This window comes from Sander vitreus, chromosome 3 (genome assembly GCF_031162955.1).
Source record: "Sander vitreus isolate 19-12246 chromosome 3, sanVit1, whole genome shotgun sequence".
Classification (NCBI taxonomy): Eukaryota; Metazoa; Chordata; class Actinopteri; order Perciformes; family Percidae; genus Sander; species Sander vitreus.
In genome coordinates, this window is record NC_135857.1 from 2241446 (window position 1) to 2262264 (window position 20819).

The following is a 20819-nucleotide window of genomic DNA, read 5'->3' on the forward strand; positions in this document are numbered from 1 at the left end:
CCCTCAAAGACTTGAGACTCGACTTGGACTCGAGCTCAAAGACTTGAGACTCGACTTGGACTCGAGCTCAAAGACTTGAGACTCAACTTGGACTTCCAAAAAATGACTTGTGAACATCTCTGCCATTGAACACGTGTTGAAGGGACAACTAAAACAAAAGTGTGGAATAGAAATGGCAGATAGGCCAGGAATCTCATTGAGTCTGGAAGCCAAACTCTCAATGTGCACCAGTTCTGTGTACAATATAGTTGCAACTGCAGACACACAGTAACTCGGCATGTGGAAAAACTTTTGAGAAAGTTTTTAAAAGGGGATCAGTCATAGACATCATTTAGACAGACATTTTTGGTTTTTTTAGCTTGTATGGTATCTTCATTGTAACAGTGTCTGTGTTTTTAATTGATTTAATGATTTCTTTCCTCCTGAATTATGTATTTGTATAAAAGCCCATCGGGCCAAGTGTTGAAAACAAGCCTAGGCCACAAATGCTGTGGTATGTGGCTTTGGTCCATGCTTTGTATGACCCTATAACAATAAACATTAAATAAATAAATATATAGAAATACAAATTAGCTGTTTGCATAAAAAATAAAAAGCAGCTGAAAAGGGTTAGCGATAAAAATGCATGTTTAATACATTTGCAAGGCTATTCATTTTAATTTGATCATGATTTAAGGGCTATAAATAAAAAAAAAGGCCTCAATTACATATTTAAAAAAATATCTTGACTGTATTTTTTTTCCATATAAATATCTATTACATTTTCTACTGACTCTGTTTAACACAATAGCGAAATGTATCATATCATTTCATAATATTTTTAACCCAATGTGTTAAAATAGCATATGCTATAGCCTCTACTTAATGTTTTTTTGGTTTTATTTTACTGTTATTGGGTCTTTTTTTCCAACATGTTTTTCTCTTGTGAAGCACTTGGTGACTTTGTCTGTAAAGGTGCTATATTAAATTAACGTATTATTATAACTGGGATATAGATGTGTAGGTTAGAGTAGGCTTCCCTGTAAAGCTAAACCACAGGGCCAGGACCTGAGCCAGGCCATCATGCCGATTGAAGAAAGCCAATGCTTTGCATGTTCCTTAATTATTGAGGAGGACATGAGCAGGTTGCCTGTTGGGGGCGGGGCCACCAGAGAGCCGGGGGCAGGGCCTATCTCTGAGAGAAGAGCTAGGGGCGGGGCCTATCTCTGAGAGAAGAGCTAGGGGCGGGGCCTATCTCTGAGAGCTGATGGAGGGAGACCAGACCGAGGCACAGAAGTGCATCTGAACAAGTGGATCATCGCCTGGAGGGACGCGGAGGAGGCTGAAACTTGACTCATTTCTCAAGTGGAGATGGAGTAAGCCAAACCAACGCACCTGCTGCTGTAGTCGAAGGTATTTATCATCTTTTCAACCGTTAACAAGTTTGTTGAAGTTTCTGCTTTCTCTGCATTTTATCTTTCGTGTGTTGTTGCTGTAAGTGTTGTTTTTAAGCTGGAAGAAAACGGTTTCTTTTTCTCTCTGTGGTTTTCCAGTAACATGAGGCCTTTCATAACCTTGACATTATGGTCTGGTCGCTATAATTGCTCTATATTGGAGTTGGAGTCTTGTTAAATAGCGTTTTGAGGAATTGTAAATATAGACGAGCGATAAGAAGTCTTAAATGGAGATAAGTTGTAACACTGGGATAATAAAAAATGTCGCCACATTTTGTTTCGCAAAACACAAACAAACTCCCGCTCAACCAAAGCGTGTTGTTCTAAAGCCCATTTGTATGACACCTGCATTCTAAAAACGAAAGTCCCAGTGAGGTTCATCTTTAAGCATAACGTGTGTTACTGGAACACTGCATGCTGTACTGAATATGCTTATCTCTTTTAGCTAAATGTCCGTAAAACCAGCCTTATTCCCCGCAGAGGGCGATGTGTTAAGATGAAAAAAAAAGGTTTTGGTAAATATGTTGATTGCACAGTCATCAAGTGGGTCTATTCATTGTCGGCAAATGTAGCTAAGCCCTTAAAATGGACTTTTTTTCCCAGCAACTTCCTAAATGATCAAACAGGGATTCCTTCAGCTGGAAATAAAGATGTGAAACTGTACAATGATTAGGATGTGTTAGCCCTGTCAGACACTATGCATGCTGGGATAGACTTCAGCCTGCTGGTGACCCTTGATGGATGTTTGGATGCTTACTTTGTTTTTCATTTGTTAGAGTAGCATATTGCAATGGTGGACTTTTTGATGTGTACACTTTTCAGTAGATGTCACCCTCTGTGTTCTTTCTCTCAATCAACACATTACAGGGATATATTATATCTCTAGGAATACAAGTATAAAACAAGTAGATATAACACAGTGGTTACAGTTTGGGCAGTATGGCGAATACAATTTCCGCCTTAGCCAAAACATTTATACTATTGTCTCCTTTAAATTAGGATGAACTTGCATTAAACAAAAAAAAAACCCCTATTGGCTCTTTAGAATAGCCTGAGGCAACACGGAAAGTCAAGCATTGTATGTATTGCATGTAAAACTGAGAGTCTATTATCTCTACAGATCCACCATCACAAGAATGTCACAGTGTCAGTTTTATTCTCAAACTCTGACTTGATTTTCCAACTTCATTCTGCACACAAATTCAGTTGACACTTGTATTTTGTTTGGTACTCCTATTTCTGTAACATAAACAGAATAAACCTGTTTGTGCAGAAGCGATTCATAAATAACGTTGACTCCAACTGACTTATTATTGTCACCAGTAAAACTCGTACGTTGCAGTTTTTGTTGCATGTTAATGTCAAACAAAATGTTTCTCACCTATAAACTCTGGGAACGTTTGCTTCAAAAATAATACTTTCACTACTGTCAATATTAATGTAATACTGTAAAAAGAGACGGAACATTTTTTATTTAGAATTCAGTAGCAGCCCTTCTTTTCAGTTAGAGATAAAAGATGTTGTCTTTAAGCTGGCAGGTTAAGGTAATCAATAAAAACACCGACCTACTTGTACCATTAAAAGTTACTAGAAATTCATTTTTAAAGACCTCCAAGAGGGGCTGGTACTGAGATTATCGAGACGTCTTTAGCAGAGAAGATGAGTACTTTTAAAGATTTTCAACCCTCCCTCATGAGAGAGTTTGTGCATAGCATGGCTGCAGGCAGTGGATATAATGAGGGCTTCAACGACTCAACTTAACATCTCTTTCCTTTTTGATATTCATGATTCCTTCTTCAGATAAAGCCCTAGGCTATCCACCTGCCAAAAAAGACTGAATCGATAATGAACATGAACTTTGAAGTTAGTAAGTGTACCATGCTGACATTGGGCAAACATTTGAATATCCACCAGGAGCAATACTGCAAATAAGTGATTTCCCCCCTGCAGAAGTGAAGCAATCCTGTTGATGCACAAAAGCATAAGAACATAATCACCTCACTGTAACTGGATATGCATGGTGTTCACCTCCCCTGGTCTCTTGTTGTTTTCAGAGGCCACAGTGGCTGCATGTGTTCAGCATTGAGCCCCTCCCTCCCCAGGTGGATAATAGGCACCAGAGCAGGGAACAGGTGCAGACTGTGGACTTGTTTGCAGCTCTTAAATGTAGGGCTGGGTACCGAATTCAATACTTTTTAGGCACCGACCGAATTGCCAATAAAATATTGAGTATCGAAAAATGCCTCGTCATTCAATACCCAATTTCAATCCCTAAGGAGTAAATCTCATCATGCAGCATGCTTCTACCAAGATCTAATAATGCTGCTGATTGGCTGTCTAACGTAAGAAGTCGTAGAGACGCAGGAAAAACTCAACGTTATACAGAGACGGGGCTCATGTAGTAGGAGAGAAAAAAATAAGAAGATTTGTGCTGTAATGTGTAATGTTGTAATTTCTTTTTGTTTTATGAAATTGGTATCGAAAAAAGTATAGTATAGGAACTGATAACGAAGGCACAGTATTGGTATCGGTGCCGGTATTGAATATTTTTGAACAATACCCAGCCCTACTTAAATGGTCCTTACTGTATGTGTGTTGACAACACAGGCACAGAACTGTGTAGAGAACAGGTGACCATTTGAATGATTATTCACTGTAGACACTGGCTTTTTATCAGTGTTTTCCTGAGGCCTACCTGTTATGGGAAGTTATTATGTCAAATGTGGAGATGAGTTGATCAAATGGCCGAGATCAGGATACTGCAGTACTGTATGCCTGACCTGTAAAAGTTGTAAAAGGATGACAGCCTTGATCCCATACTAGGTTGTCATTATGTAAAGTCTTTCCACTTCGCATTCAAGAGATTTGTAAATGTTTAAACAGCACTCTCTGTACCGCCGCTTAAAGTTGCTTACTCTCTGAGCATCTAGAGAAAACAGATAAGTGAAATGCACTTCAGTGGCACATTCATACACACCAGTGTTTCCTCACTGGAAGTTGTTAAGTGTGTTGCGTAACAGTTGGTAGTCTGTAGCCAGCATCAGTTCCCACAGTGGGCTGTGTGTTTGTCTACTTGTTGCATCAGTGTGCTATTCAAGAGTCCATGAGCATGAGCCTAGCTGGAATTAACCTTTAGTTGCTTTGTGCTAACTTTAGGGCCTGATATCTATCAATTATTCATCGTGTTCTGCTCTGCCTGTGCAAATCTAAATGTGTCTCACCATGGAAACAGCCTTCTGTCTCAGCCAGAGGGTGTTTCAGCGCCTGCGGACTCCGTCCTTGTTTCTCAGTCCAGGCAGTCCTGCTCCACATTGTGATACATGCCATGAAACATAGGACAGCTTCACAGTTGGAAGTAGATTTTATTTTAACTTAAGTCAACTAGTATTTGGTTCAGTTTAGAGATGGCCGATATGGAGAAAATCAAATATCCCAATATTTTTGACCAAATACCTCAATATCGATATTGTCGCTATATTGTAGGGTTGACTATTGTTGCTTTCACAAAATATGCACATAATGAGATTTTTGATAAATAATCTTCAGTTATGTTGATATAATAACTGTGTGGGTAAAGGCAAATAATAGAACAGCTACAACAGTCTGGTGTGTTTGGAAAATGACATCACTCTACTGTAATGCAGCCTTTAAAACCAGGAAAAGACACTTATGTCATATCAGGATATTACGATATCCAAAATTTAAGACGATATCTATTCTCATACATCTATATCGATATAATATTGATATATTGCCCAGCCCTAGTTCAGTTTGTTATATAGAAGTAATAATCGCTGAATTTCCACATCGCTGATAATGGATTTGCTCTTGTTGTTTTTTTGTTTAACTTCAGTATTCTTGGATGCTTAAAGCAGAGTCTAAGTTGTAGCTTTAGATTCACTATTATTTGTAAGTGCATAAGATCTAGAGGGAGTTTTTTGCTAATCTACCTTTTTGTTTCTACATCTATTTTAGTTTAATTGTAATATAATAACCATCGTCACAATATAATCTGCAAAATCCTGTTGATATAGCTCAAACAATTCAGTTGGGAGGTACATTAGAACATTTGTCACAAAGCTAGTCTAGCTTTGATCAGCTAGTTGTCTCAAAGTTGCAGACTGATCTCACTAAGTGGCGTATGTATGACACGCCAATTCGTATGCCGTTTTTGCATGTTATCAAGACGCAATAATCGTTGTTTTAGCGTGTTTATCAACGCCATTTTACATGTGAATTATTGCTATAGTGAGTAGTACGAAAGGACGGAGGTTGGTTGGGGTGGTGGATGGGTAAAACACAGGACTTTCACCCAGGAGAGCCGGAAAGCGTCCCGCGTGTGGCGTTTATCAACCGTTTTTTTTAATAAAGCCTTCCCCAATGTTCTTTTCCTAAACACAACCTTATACACCATACATACAACACCACGTGGTGTGTATGTTTACATCCGCTGTATACAGCGTAGACATACACGTGGATAGCTCAAAATGCGTACAGATAACATGGCACTTGGCTTTAGGAAAGTGGCGTGTATGTTTACGCAAAGTCATGATGCCATGTTACAAAGTTGAGTTTGTGTTGTTTATTGTTGACATATTAAAATATTGCAATATGGTTCATTAGATTGAGAAAGTTGTATCAGCTCCATTTGTATCTGTCAATAGATGCAATGGCCAACTATTTTTGGTAAAGAGAAATGAATAAAAACCCAGTTACACGCATGTATTTCCTACTGAATGATGACAGGGAGTGCTGGTATCATGGTGATGGATTGCATTTTTTTTTTTTTTGCCAGATTCAGGTCATTGATTGACAAGCAAGTAGGCCTAACTGTGTGTTATGTGTGTGTACATGTGTGTTAACTGCATGGCTGATTACAGTTGTGTCAGTGCAGTTTTGACGAACACTAGAGGGTGCACTATTACTGCAACATCCTTCGCTGACTCCTGTCATTTACAGTTTTTACTACATTACACAGTAGCATGTGTCTCAGGTGCTTAGAAAGCTTTGAATTTTCAGGTTTCTCATTGTGTAAGATGTTTATTGTTATTAATTCTAACAAAAACTAAACATTAATATATGCAGAAGAATAAACAGTAAGTGGCACAAGATGCAGTACACAATGGAGCCCTGAGAGCGGGGTCAACAATTTCAAATCTAAATCTTAGACATTTACACCAAACACAAAGTTAATCACTTTAAATGTGCACATTTAGACGCTTGATAAACTGAGCAGGCTCATTTGTAACTGGATTAGAGTGAGCGTACGCAGGTGTGTCTGATTTGTTTGTGTTTTAGTGGATAATATACATGTCGTGTGTGTGTAATAATAAGGATTCCTACTGTTGGTCTACTGGCTTTGGATCATGTCCTTCAACCCCAAACACAAAGCATGTCTGTAGATGTTGTGAAGACATGGCTTATTTACTATAACAACAGCATTATGATTCTTGTCCCGAGGACGTTTTGAAGTAGGTCAGGACCAGGCTCATAGCTTGTTGTAATTCAGACTCCATTACTCTGCAGGAGTGGTAGAAAACATGATGAATGTACCTTGTTGTTTTTGACGATTTTCTCAAGTGTGCTGCTGCAGAAGCATTCCATTGAAAGTGTTTTCTTTAGGCTACCTTTTTCTTTGACAGGTGGATGAAAAGTGAAATTACAGCTGGACTCATTAGACTGAAGGAAAACGTGTTGCCAGGGGCTCCCTGTTGTGCAGCTATTCTCTTTGACGTAGCTCAGCTCTGTATGTTCACAGTCAACCAGGAGGTTAATCATATTTAGCCGTGATGTTTGACATTTTAATTGTGGCCACATTGTGTTGCAACACAAATTCTTGAAAAAAAAAAAACATCAGTGATGTAAAAGAAAGAGTGTATAGGGTGGTTGTTCCATGTTCTAACTGGTTTCTTCCTAAAACAGAAAACGCCTTCACTTCACGTGCATACACAGAGTGTTTGTATTGCTGATGTAGGTCAGACTTGGAAAAACTGGTTCATGTGGAAGGTGTGTCCAGTTAGTGTTCACTTCAGTGGTTGAAATGGAATATAAGCTGCAAGCTGTGTGAATGTTTTTTTTTGGGGTGGATTTACGTCTCACTTATTATTCCTTGATGGTTTTACACCTTTCACTCATTTCCTCAACGACACCAGCCATAAACAGCAGGACGTAATGCAGTGAGAAGACAACATGGGCCTTAGCACAGAGGACTGGACATAGAAGAAAGTGCTGGGAAAGTGCAGATGCTGTGTACTGAACTGATGGAACCACTGAGGACATTCGGCAGTGCACGTAGGGGATGTATTTCTCCGTCAAAGATCTCTGAATGTGAAGCGCTAAATATTCTTAAATTTGCTGGTACTGAGTACACCATTATTTAAGAAATTAGTTTGCGCCTCATTAACGCTGCCAGAGACAAGACCTGTGTTTAGACTTTGATGTGTGGACTCCAAGACAAACACAGGATATTTATACATGAATGCCTCGTGGGCATAAAGTAGGCGGGGATGTTGTAGCTGTCAGAACAGCCTCTTTTCCCTTCTCCCTCCCTTTTTAGTTGTGACTTTGCCCCTCTCTTCTCTCCCTCTTGCCTTTTTGCTGAAAAGAGGAGGGCCTGTCTAAGTAATCCAATACCTGCCCAATTCATGAATGTTACTGTAACTTGCTGAGCTGCCCTGACAAGTGCAGGGGTTAAGACACATTAGTAGACCGAAGCTGACATCTCTAGCTGCATCTCTGCACAGCAGAAATCTGCTGCCTGACCAGGAGACGTTTGTAAGGAAGGAAGAGGAAGAGAGAAAAAATAGACATTACACTTACAAAAGAGGGGAAAACCTGGCACAGCTTCCAATGACTTCTTTGGAAGAATGATAGAAGTTGCTGTGGGCTCCCTGCCATCCAACATGTCTTTAAAGGAGAGTGCTGTGAGAGACATGGCTGAGAGTGAGACGGATTGCTCTGAGGGACTGGATGAGGTTGTCATGGGGCGCATTGCCAACTTACCTCTGGATCCATTCCCACCCAGGGACTTCAGAGGGAAGTTTAAAAAGATGCGCCATAAGAAGAGGCCCACCATTCTTGAAAGTAGGTACTGCTTTGACTCTGTGAAGCTGTGGTAATTGCCGCAAGAATTCAGTTTTTCATCTGGGAGAAATGTGTTTTTTGAAAAAAGTGGTGCAGAGGCAATGCAAGCATTTCAGCTACTACTACCATCACTTTGTGAAATACCTCACCTCCCCATTGTATTTGTCACACTCACCTAGGAATCTGATGGCTTGTTAATAATGGAGTCAGACAGTGCGAGAGTACAGCATACTATTTTTTATATTATGTAGTGAGCTCATTGTGACAAATTAGCTTTTTTATCTTGTCTTTAGAAAAATGAGCAACAAGCAAACAGTAATGACTTGAAATAAATAGGAATATTAAAGACCAGGATATGTGACCGAAAAAGAGAAGAAGATGAAGAAACTAGGGGCGCCAGGGCCAGAGAGTTGGAGTAAGAGGGAGTCAAGTGTTTGAGCTTGATAACCACAAAGATGGCTGAGCTGGACAGACATACCTCACATTCCTAACCTTCATCAGAGCCTGATAATGTTTTTAATAAGTGCTTAATGTCTCAGAGGCGTCGCCCACCCAACGCCTAGTTAAGGAAAAATGTTTTCAATCTTTTTTGTAATCAGCATTGAGATGATTTATTCATCGGTTACACATGAACGTGGCTGCTGCTGAAGCTGCCAATAAACAGACCTGTAAACCCGGTAATTTATGGAAGTATTACTGAAGTCGTTTTCTGCTTAAGAAGTGACACTGATCCTATCCAGCGTGCCGGCACACTGGCAGTGCTTTTGGAAGCAGTTATGCGGACAAGTTTAGAGATATCCAGATAAGGTGTTCTGCCATAAACATTGTATTTAAGCTTCTTCAGAGTGACATAGCTCTGACGTTTTAATGATATCCACTCCAGTACTGGCTATTACGTTGTGGTGTGATACAAATGATCAAGTTGTCTTCTTTTGCATATTCATTACATATTCTCTTCTGATCTGCTTGGACAGTTTAGGTATACAGTCCGCTTTATGGCTTTCTAGTACGGTCACCTCAAATCTCTCTGAGAAACGGGTCTATTAAACAAGTTATTACTGCTTCTAAAATAATAGGAGGTTTTGGAAGATGTCTCAATCAGTCCGCCTCTACTGTACCTTTTTCCTGTTTAGCAGCCTTGTTGAAAAATTGCTACAATTATTCAACGAGGGAATTACATAACCATTTGCCCTACAGAGGGGCTCTTACTGGACAAGTCAGGCCGACCAGATTATAACTGATGGATAAGTCAAGGAAGTGGACTGTGTTTCTCCAGTGTTTGGGCTGATCTCTGTTTGCTGTGACCATAATAGGCCATATGGGCCAATTGCCCATAATTAGTCAAATTTGCTCTGATTAAACTATCATATTCCTTATCGCTGTTTATGTTGAATGTTGTACTGATCTAAACCATATTTTGTCGGCAAACGGGATAACATACACAGTACATGTAATAGGCGAGGTTTTTTCTTTTCTGAACATGCCCAGATCATATCTAAGAACAGAGTCGCTTTGCAGAGTCCTCAACTTTATCAAAACATTATCAGATTACTGGTAATTTGTATTGATTGTAGAGTTTGTGCTCTAACCCTCAGAATGATAACGTACAATCTAGTTTAAATGCTGATATGGGCTCATTGTGTTATGGTTGGGAGATGTTTGCTGATAGGGCAAAGATACTGGCAACATCTGAAGATTTACTTTAGGCAGAAATAGAAGAAGCTATAATGTTCATCAGGCTTTACCTGTGTAGCTCTTCACTTGCTTCATTTTCTTAAGGCTCAGGCTGTTACAAGACACCACAGATGAACTTAGCAAAACATAAACATATGGATTTGAATGAATAGTAGGAATATAAGATTTTGCGCAACTATATCATCACCTTGTGAACTGTGTTAATCAGCAACACGTTACGTACATCTGTTACAAGTAAAAGTCCTGCATTGAAAAATGTTACTTGAGTAAAAAATATGCAAATATTGTCAGGAAAATGTATTTAAAGTATTAAAAGTAAAAGTACTCCATGCAGAAAAATCCTCCCATTTTAGAAACTGGAAACAATCCAAACAGTTCTGTCAATCAACTAAGACTTTAATGGTCTGATCATTTCAGCTGGACTTTATAAACTAAGTGTGTGCAGAAATCTTAACGTGTAAAGTATCTAGTAACTAAAGCTGTCAGATGAATGTAGTGGAGTAAAAAGTACTCCACTACACGAGTAGAAGTAGAAAGTGGCATGAAAAGAAAAGACTCAAGTAAAGTACCTCAAATATGTACATAAGTACAGTACTTAAAGGACAATTCTGGTGCAAAATGAACCTAGGGGTTAGTAACAGATGTGTATCCACTCTGTCTCTCCGGGACATGTTTTCATGCTAATCGAATGAGTTTTTAGCTTGAAAGAAGCTAGCGCGGACCGCTGATTAGCTTACAACGCTAGTATTCGGGGCACAGGGAAAGTAAAAACAAATCGCTATTTTATACCAATAAAAAGGCTCAAAATATCACCACACTTCAACGGTAGCATAATGAGGGTCCCTAAATGTTAACCGAAGCATTGAGAACTGTGTAAGTGTACAGACAGTTTATGAAAAGATAGATTATAAAGATTCATGTTTACATGCCGCCGCCGTCTTGAAAATCAGTCATGACTTACAGCTGGCGATGCAAACTAAAATCAAAAGCAATTTGCTCAATATATCTGAAATAATCGCACTCTGCATAACTTGTCTAGTGTACTTACTCAGTGGATAACTGTCCATCTGGTCCCTCCGGCCTGGGTCGCCGTCTCCAATTTATTTTTGGGACATGGAAAAAAAGTAGAGCCCTGTTTATCAGAGAGGGGAAATCTTTAGACTGTACAAAACACTGCATCTCTTGGGTGTCGCGACGCAACAGGTCCCACTCCGTGCAACACAAACACTCCTGTTCAGTGGCCATAGCTTCACAATGTCCACAGGTACACCACCAGTTTCCCCAAGTACGAGGCTCTGTTGCGGCATTGACTACCTGCAGCTCTCTCTCTCTCTCTCGTAGCCCTTTCATGGAGCTCCTGCAGCTCTTTGTTCAATAAACTGTCTGTAGACTTACAATGTTCTCAATGCTTCGGTTAACATTTAGGGACCCTCATTATGCTACCGGTGAGCCTTTTTAGTGGTATAAATAGTGATTTGTTTTTACTTTCCTGTGCCCCGAATACTAGCGTTGTAAGGTAATCAGCGGTCCGCGCTAGCTTCTTTCAAGCTAAAAACTCATTCGATTAGCATGAAAACATGTCCCGGAGAGCAATCAAGTGGGTACACATCTGTTAATAACCCCTAGGTTCGTTGTGCTCCGGAATTGTCCTTTAAGCAAATGTACTTAGTTACATTCCACCACTGGAGAGCTGCTCTCAATCCAAGTTAATGTAGTTTCAGTAGCATTAGCAACCTCAAAGCTTAGCCACATTGCTTTTTCAGTGTCCATACTGTCCAAAGGTTTTTATTCTTGAATTTATTAATTAATAAACTATTCAACTTCTGACATTACATGTCAAAAAGAACAAATATAGGTAAAAGTGACACAAATGTACAGTATTTACCCATTAGTGCAGATTTCATAGATGCAACTTCTTTATTAAAAGGAAGCTCTCTGACTCCATTACCTGGAGCTTTAATCAATTATGGCATGACAAAATGAATGAGTGTGTCAGGAATAGGGCTGCACGATATTAGGAAAATATGTAATTGCGACTGAGATTGCGATATGATTCACGATATTGGAGGGAATGATCATTTTTGTATTATTATACTTATTCTCATTGAAAAATATAAAAAAAAAATAATATGATTGAAGTGTGATTTATTTAAAAAAAAAAAAAATTTTGTGAGGATCTGTACTAAACAAAGATTTTGTCTTTAGTCTGTAAGATAGGATTTGTAGGCCGGGACGTCTCTGCAGCACCACAATACTTTATTTTAGAATGGTTTGACACATATTTTGCCTTTAACAAATATTGCGCCCCCCTGAGATTTAGATATTGCACTAGTTCATATTGCGATTTCGATAAAATTGAGATTAATTGTGCAGCCCTAGTCAGGAAGCGTAAGAAGTTGCAAACGCAACCCTCATACATTATGGCACAAGTCACAACAGCACTTTTGTATAAGCTGGTGTCAAAATAAAAACAAAGTCACTGCTGTGGGAAAGGAGGGTGGGAGTACGTACACAGGCATGCTGTAAGGAGCAGCCAGGCAGCACTGTCTCGGGTATATTCCGAACACCTTAGGCCCTGACGTGTGTTTACCAAACACTGCAGCCAGTGATGGCTTCTCCATCACAGAGTGTATTATGCAATGAAGGTCAAGTGGCTGTTGCTTGATGGACAGACAGAGTTCTGATAGGATTATACTAAGAGCGCTCAGGGGCAGTAGAGGAAGGGGGATTGGAGGATGTGCTTTATACTCCATATGGTTGATGACATGCATCTGATTTTACATAGCAAAATGTTGGATGTTGGATTTAATTGTTACATGTCCAAGAAAAGCAACAAGGGTGTTTATTACCATTTACATTAATTCAGGTGGTAGTAAGATTCATTTCACAGCATCTATGAAATGAGAAAATTCTACTGGTTTGGCTGAAAATACAAATGCAGAAGTGTTTAAATGCAACTGTAGCCTGTTTGTATCCCATTTCAGCATGTCTGCAATACATATTTTCTTATCTACTGATTTTTTTTTCCGTCATGCAAACAACAGTAATGAGGGGAAAGCTGCTGCATGATTTAAGAGATAATACATGATAATGATAGTGCTGAAACTATTACCCAAGTAATTAATTAATCATAGTATTGAACTGGTAGGTTAAAAACAGTCGCTTCAAGGAAATTAATTACTTTGTTAATTGTCATTTATTTGTGTTTTTTGTTATTTACTTTTCTTTTAGCATTTTAAAATGTATACTTTTGGACTGTTTTTCAGCTGTAATAAGCAAGTTGAATATGTCACTTTGGACTCTGGGAAACTTTTTCTCTATTTTGAAGATATACTGATTACTCAAGTAATAAATAAATACAGATAATTTGCCCCCTAATGATTATAATAATAAGAAAAATGTGAAAAATAAAGGAATGCACAATATTTGACATTTTATTTGACAAAGTCGGTGCACATAAAAGGGTTAAAAGCCAGCAGTCAGCCCTAGTCCCATGCAGATCCCTTGTGTGCAGTAAATCCCCTCTGCTTGCTGATCACTTTAGTGTTTTCTGCTGTCCACTGCTCTCCCAGATGTTCCCTGTTATGTGTCGCACTTGCCGCGTTCCCCCGTCTCCTCCGTCAGTGGCGGCCTGTCAGATGCTCCCAGTCACGCAGAAAGACACACAAACCCAGCACTGTCATCGTTATCCAGCTCTGCACGCAGACAAACAGTAGTTATTATTAACTGCACTCCGCTAAGAGGATTGCTTCCTGCACTCTCAGCCTCCGCGCAGTTATTTAAAAGCAGCTTGCATTGCCGCCCACTGCCTGCCATAGCTTCAGAGAGAGAGAGAGAGAGAGAGAGAGAGAGAGAGAGAGAGAGAGAGATGTTGAGAGAGTGTGAAGGGAAGGAGAGAGAGGGCTGATAGCTAAGGGTAGGACACAAGAGGAGGGGTGAAGCAGTGCTTGTGTGTTTACTCAGGGTCTCGTCAGCACAACATTGTCTGCGTCACAGAGAGGTGACAGCAGGCGCTACCTGCTGGTCCCAGCTCAACTGCTGCTGCTGCCGCTACTGGAGGGAAACTCAACGGAAAGCGGCAGCCATGGCCAGCCAGCAGGACTCTGGCTTCTTTGAAATCAGCATCAAATCCTTGCTGAAATCGTGGAGCGGCAGTGAGTAGCAGTTTGTCTCCTGTTGTTGTGGTTTTTGTCCTCAGCCAGCTGACAGAGCTGACTGACTGACTGGCTGAGGCTGCAGCTCTAGGGGGAACCTGACTTTATGGCCTCTTTTTCCTGTTGTGGTCTGTGACGGGGATGTGCTGTTGCTTGTTCAGTATCAAGTATCTAGCAAGAGTTATTGGCTGAGAAGAAGTTGCACATTATACACACAGGACCGTGGTACAGTTACCATTACCCAGATTAACCTGTGTCCTTACAGTAAGTTCTGCTGATGGTGATTCAGCATCTCATTCCTGCTGCTTTTCTTTCAATTCTAGCCTTATTCTACTTTAGCCTGCGAGTGTCTGACAGAGTTTAAATAGCTCTTATTAAGTGCGAGAGCACAGTAATAGGATTAGTGGAGGTTCAGCTTGGTTGCATATTCTGTCTAGAGCTCACAGCTCCACTGGCTCCCATCGTGGCCCATGAGGATGGGATAGGAGGCCTCTCTGCATCTGATCATGGCATAATTCTGATTTATGTAAGATATGAGAGGTGGATTGTGAACTCTCCTTTTGGAAGAAAAACAAACAGCCAAAACTAGGAAGTGGCACCTTGAACCAATGAAACATTTGCAGTATATATTCCCAAATACAATTTAGCAACTAAAGCTATATCTGACAAATAACAATGATTAAAATCTAAAGTGAATTATGCTAGCAAGTCAGCTGTACCTCTCAGGCAGTGTGGTAGCTCGTACATATCTATTGAATCTGAATGAAAAGAGATACCATAGAACATGCTGTCCTTGTCCACACACTCACTATTGAGCCATCTCCTGATGATGTTGCATAATTCTCAGAGTGGGTCACTGTGCTGATAAAGGCATAGGCACTCAATGCACAGTATCAGCAGGGACCCACGGCTATGCATTTAACATTTTCATTAAATACATGTATGTGATCTCCTAGTCTCATCTCTCTGCTCCCATTTGCACGAGCTGTTACGTAATGAATCACAAGCTGGCAAGAGCGACAGCGTCGTTAATAGAAACTGATCTGAAAACACTAGGATTCCAGTCATATTAGATACTGTTTGCCCCGTGACCACAAGGTAAACAAAGTCAAGGTCCTTTTAGACAGCGGTCTCTCATCAGTCAGTGTGTCCAGCTCTAATAAAACAGTGACAACTAGCAGCACACACAGAACTGGCATTGTGCAGCAGCGTCAGGTCTGGTGTTCAAATTGCCTGAAGGCCGGTCCACCATCAACCAATCAGAGCAGGAGATGAGCTGCAGTAAGCCGAGTGCTCCTCTGATGAGTAGTCAAACATGTTGTTGTTCAGTTCACTTGTTTCTGTTATGAAATGCTATTGTGCTCATTAGAGCTGCACGCTATGAGGAAAATATATATGCTGTTGAATATTGCAATCACGATTTTACTTGCAATAAATAAACAGATATCCATATGTACTTAAATGTACTGCCTTTCTGCTGCTTTCAGTATTCTGCTAAAATACAGCAAATTACTGTGCACTTTAAAGTGTAGATTTCGATTGATACTCTCTTTCAAATAACTCAAATCTCAAAGTGTCTTTCGTGATATGTTGCAGCCTTTTTACAATGTGTTTACTGCGCAAGTTGATATCGTGATAAGGATAAGAAAAACAATATATTGTGCAGCCCCTGTGCCCATTTTCTGTTTAGTTAAGTCGTTTTTCTGTCACATTTGCGGAGTTTTTAAATTCTTCTTCCGTTTTAGCCTGGTGCAACTGTGTGCAGTGCAATACGTATGCTCTATTTTTGAGGAGCTAAAAATAGTTTTTCAACAGTGAATGAAATTGCAGAAGTTATACATAGACGAATCCCTTCCGTTTAGCTGGACGAGACAGATGCAGGCGTTTCTACGGGGACTTATATAAATGAAACTCACAGCAGGCAGTGGTTTCGAGCATGATGTCAGCGTGCTAAAAAAGGGTTGATGGTCAGTTGTTTGAGACTGACATTTTAATCTGCTTTTCAAAGAGCTCTGTAATCACTCTCTCGCTATCTCCACTCTCCTATTTTTTGGGACACTCACACTCTGACCTTGTGATAATGTATTAGAATCGGGACGTTGCTGCTCCATTGGCTCCAGCTGTTGCTTCCTCTTTTGATAAATTTAAGCAAAAATAGTTCAGCTTCAACTCTAGACAGCATTCCAGGATCTAAACTGAGTCAGAGAGTAAACTCTAGTGACTTTTTCTGTTTCATTTTAATATGGAAATATAGTCAGTGTGGCACATCTGGCTGATACAGTAACAGGGACTCTGGTTGTTTCATTTGGCCAAAAACTTTATGATCTAAACCAGACAACAACATTTTCATGCTCATTACATTACATGACGCAAACATTTGAATTAACTCCTGAACAGTGTCCCTTTATACCCAGCCTAGTAGTATAACATATAAATACTGTACAGTGGTGAAGGAGAGGGTAAAATAGTACTCTCACAGAAATGCAGAGTCAATGTTTCTCACAGCAGCTGGAGCTGCGCTCCCAAAGGTCTATGTTGACATTGGAATTTCTAGTCCAGTTAAGGAGGTCAGTGGTATCTAAATATCCACCCACTCTGTTCACAAACGACTGCTAAAGTGGTTGTTTACTCAGCAGGACAGTCTCTGTGGATGCATTTAGTCAACTGCATTCTTTGTACATGTGTGTATGGGCGTGTGCAAGAGAGACACTTGTAGCCTGTTTGCATTGTCCTCTCGGGAGCACCACCATGCCCAGGGTGTTTCCAGCTTGGCGATGATGTAAGGCACACTGTGCCCGAGCTCCTTGTTTGCAGAGTCACATGTCGCGTCTGAGTCTTCGTGCAGCGCCCAGAGCAACAGAAAGGGCTTGATATGCACACTGGTTGCTTTCTTCACCTCCCATTTCCAGTTGAATTAATCGACATGGGAGAATTTAGATAAAATGATATGTCGATTTAAGTTTATCGAACCCGCTGTGCCCTTTAAAACGTTCGTTAAATCAGACGGGTTTGCATCCAGTCTAGGGCTGCACAACATATCTTTTTTTTTTTATCGTCATCGTGATATCAACCTAGCAATAAACACATCGCCAAAGGCTGCAGCATATCGCGAAAGACACACAGAAATGTTTGGAGTTAGTTGAAAGAGAGTATCAGTAGAAAACTACACTTTAAAATGTAACTGTCATTCTTTTTTATTAGTGTATGTTCAATTCAATGTTCAATAAAATAATGTTGGAAATGATTTTTTTCTTTTTTTTTTTATTCAACAAGGAATTTGCTGTATTTTAGCAGAATACTGAAAGCAGCAGAAAGGCAGAACTGAGTAGACTTTAATATCAGTTCATTTATCATAAGTCATATTGTTATCGCGATATTCAACAACGTTATCGCATATTTTCCTCGTTTCGTGCGGCCCTAATCCAGACTCTCTGTTGCTGGGAAGTTACTTAAAAATCTGATATTTTACTGATTTGCTGAGTAAAGTGCTTGAAGCAGTGGCTGGTCAACAATGGTGTTTACACTCTGGTGGTCTGGCCCTCGTGCTTTAGGATGGTGTCAGTAGTATAGTGTGTGCCCTGGGATAAATATAGTCACACAACTATGCCACCATAGCATGTTGGACCTCATCACTGCACTGTGCCTCAGCTAAAAATTCCTGCCTGACCTTCACTCTTGGAAGGCACCGGCTGGTCACAAGGCTAGAAGAAGCCATAGCAGAAGCAGCTCAGAAAGAGAGAGAGAGAGAGAGAGAGAGAGAGTGATTGCGTGGTCTCCCGTACCAAACACTACTCCCACTTTTTAAAACACACCCGCTGTTGGCTCTGTGCACCATGGAAACTATGCCCAGCAGGATAGTGCCAGCTGACACGCAACAAGACATGGACGTTGGTGGATTTTACTAGCAAGCGTTTGCCTTGATTCAGGACAACCCTGGATACCATATCCTCCTCCTTCCCCACAATGGACGGGACGGCTGTGTGCTGGAGTAAGGCCAGCGTCATCAGCTTCATCAAGGGCCTGGGTAGGTGCTGAGTTGCCACAAGTGAGGGAAGCATGTTCTGAAAGCCAGAGATCATCGCACATGCTGCGCATTCCTGGACAGATATCCGAGCGCTTCATGTCCTGGAGAAGAAGACTTGTTTACTGGTTCTACGGCGTTTCTCCAGCTTCTCTTGCGCAGCTTTGTCAGAGCTGCTTACTCACACTGTACGGCCTCTAAAAAATGCTGATTGGCACTTTGCTTAACTCCTGTCTCTGCTGATGTGTATCTCAGTTCCTCGTCTTTTTTTTTTGTGTGTGCATTTGTTAAGTTTCCTTCGACTACCTGTGAAGAGGTAATAGTTTTGAGTAAAGCGCTTCAGATAATTCATTAGAGCCTTTTTTTATGCTCTCAACCTTTGATCTGCAAGAAGATTACTGTTCCTGCTTTTGAGTACTCTTTTGGCAGACTTCAGAAGCCACTAAATTACATAGCCAGTTGTCTGATTTCTCTGTTTAATTCATACTGTAGGTTTTTGTCTTGTCACAACATGACTACATGAACATAAATTACTTCAATTTCAATATTCATTGGGTCTGAATGCTTAAACATGATGTACAGGCCTACAGCATACTTGCTGCTTCTACACTGATAAACAATTTTGATGATATATTTTTTAAATAAATACCCTCCTTTAAAAATAAATACTTGTATCTTACATTCATTTAATTCGACACTACACTCTCAGAGAAATCTCTCAATATGACAGCTACACTTTGCATTAATATGCAGCAACTGAGGTCTTTTCATATACTGTATTTTGTCTTAGTAAGCTAACCCGACCAGTTTTTTAACAGGGACTTTAAACTATTTTGATCCATTAACGAGCAAAGAAAACAAAACTTATGCTCACCACAAAGCCTGGTGTTTGATATGTGACTTTGACAGATGTAATGTGCTCCTGACACCATGCAGGCTGTACTTTGCTGATGCGATTTCTGTCCAGTCACATTTATTTATTACATGCACACACACACACACACACACACACACACGCACACACACACACACACACACACTTTTAAACACTCAGAATGCATTAGCTGAAGGAAATGCAGTTCTCATTGTGAGGCAGTTAGTCTCTTCTGTGCTGTACACATCAGATTAATGGCTATTTGTGAGGTGGACGTGCAGTTAGGGGTTGTAGTGTTTCAGGCTAAATGTGGTTCTTTACTATATTTAGCACTTTTGTGTCTGGAAGCAGCAGAGTGTGACACTGAGGTAAACTTTAACTTGTGTGTTAGCTTGGCCTAGGCAAAGCCATCTGGAATTAAACGTGGGCCACATCATAACACCGGCTGTAGGATGGTCACATGCACAAGATTTTTGCTCCCCTCAAAGGGCAATAACATCTTTGGTACGAAATGAAAACACCAGCTGCTAGCCGTGGTCTTTTAATTTCCATATGCGCTCCGTTCACTGTAGCAGTAGGAAAGAGAGCAGACTCGGGGCAAGCCGGTGCCCTTTGGACAGTCTCCCTCAGGAATGTTCAACATGTTGAACTTTATGTCCATGTTTGGAAGCTTCTCAGTAATACTCTATTTGGTGATCTCTCTTTGTAAACACATCCGTGGCTGGTCCTGTCACACTTATTTGTGCTTGAATTGGCAATGTTTTACTTCACAAAATTGTTGACCATCTTGTGCTTTTTGTGTCGTTTCCGCAGCCTCGCCCGTGGGGAACGGATACAGTAAACCCCCCATCCCTCCAGTCTGCTGTCCTCAGGGAGAGAAGGGTCCCCCGGCCATGATGCCCATCAGCATTGACCCGGAGAGCAAGCCGGGCGAGTACGTCCTCAAGAGCCTGTTCGCCAACTTCACCACCATGTCAGAGCGCAAGATCCGCATCATCATGGCTGAGCCACTGGTGAGTCGGCAGAGAGTGACAGACTGATGAGTTACTGCTCTTTGTGTCCTGTGGGGATTGTTGCTCTTTTTAAAAAACTTTGAGATTGTCTCATGTGTTTTGCTTCAGAAGTTGAGACACAATTTTTTAACTGCTTGTAACTGCTCGTCAAAAGTTGCAAGACTATGAGTTGTGTGCAGTTTAATCAAATCTTGAGCAAAGTTGTTACAGATAGTTACATTTCAATGATTTTAGAGGCTGCTAAAACTGTATTCAATTAGACTGTGAGAAAGATTAGAGAAAAATAAGCATTTTATTTTGTAGGAGAATTTTTCTCACAGTTTGCTGGCCTGTTAAGGTATGACCCCTTGTGGGTCCCCCGAACCCCAGGTTGTAAACCACTATAACAAGGTCAGACAGGAAGCCTGATAGACAGGCCGACAGTAGCTCTTTTGACCGTAATGAATTACCCACAGTCGTAAAAGAGGTATTTAGCTCCTTTACTTAAGTAAAAGTACCAATACAACACTGCATTGTTACTTTACAGTATGGCTGCAACTACTGCAA

General features: G+C 40.5%; 1 protein-coding gene across 8 annotated transcripts in view; it reads left to right on the plus strand.

The window, feature by feature from the left end:
• The first annotated feature begins 1264 nt into the window (after positions 1–1264).
• LOC144514792 (protein furry homolog) overlaps positions 1265–20819 on the plus strand; it is a 66251-nt gene continuing 46696 nt past the window's right edge. For 2 of the 8 annotated variants that reach the window (XM_078245634.1, XM_078245635.1), the window contains exons 1-2: positions 7489–8516; positions 20074–20273. In XM_078245634.1, the coding sequence (XP_078101760.1) occupies positions 8300–8516; positions 20074–20273 (417 nt within the window). In that variant the 5' untranslated portion in view covers positions 7489–8299. Of the gene's footprint in view, positions 1393–7483; positions 8517–14145; positions 14366–18243; positions 18390–20073; positions 20274–20819 lie in introns of those variants that run through there. The other 6 variants (XM_078245642.1, XM_078245643.1, XM_078245645.1 and 3 more) reach the window with 4 other exon arrangements.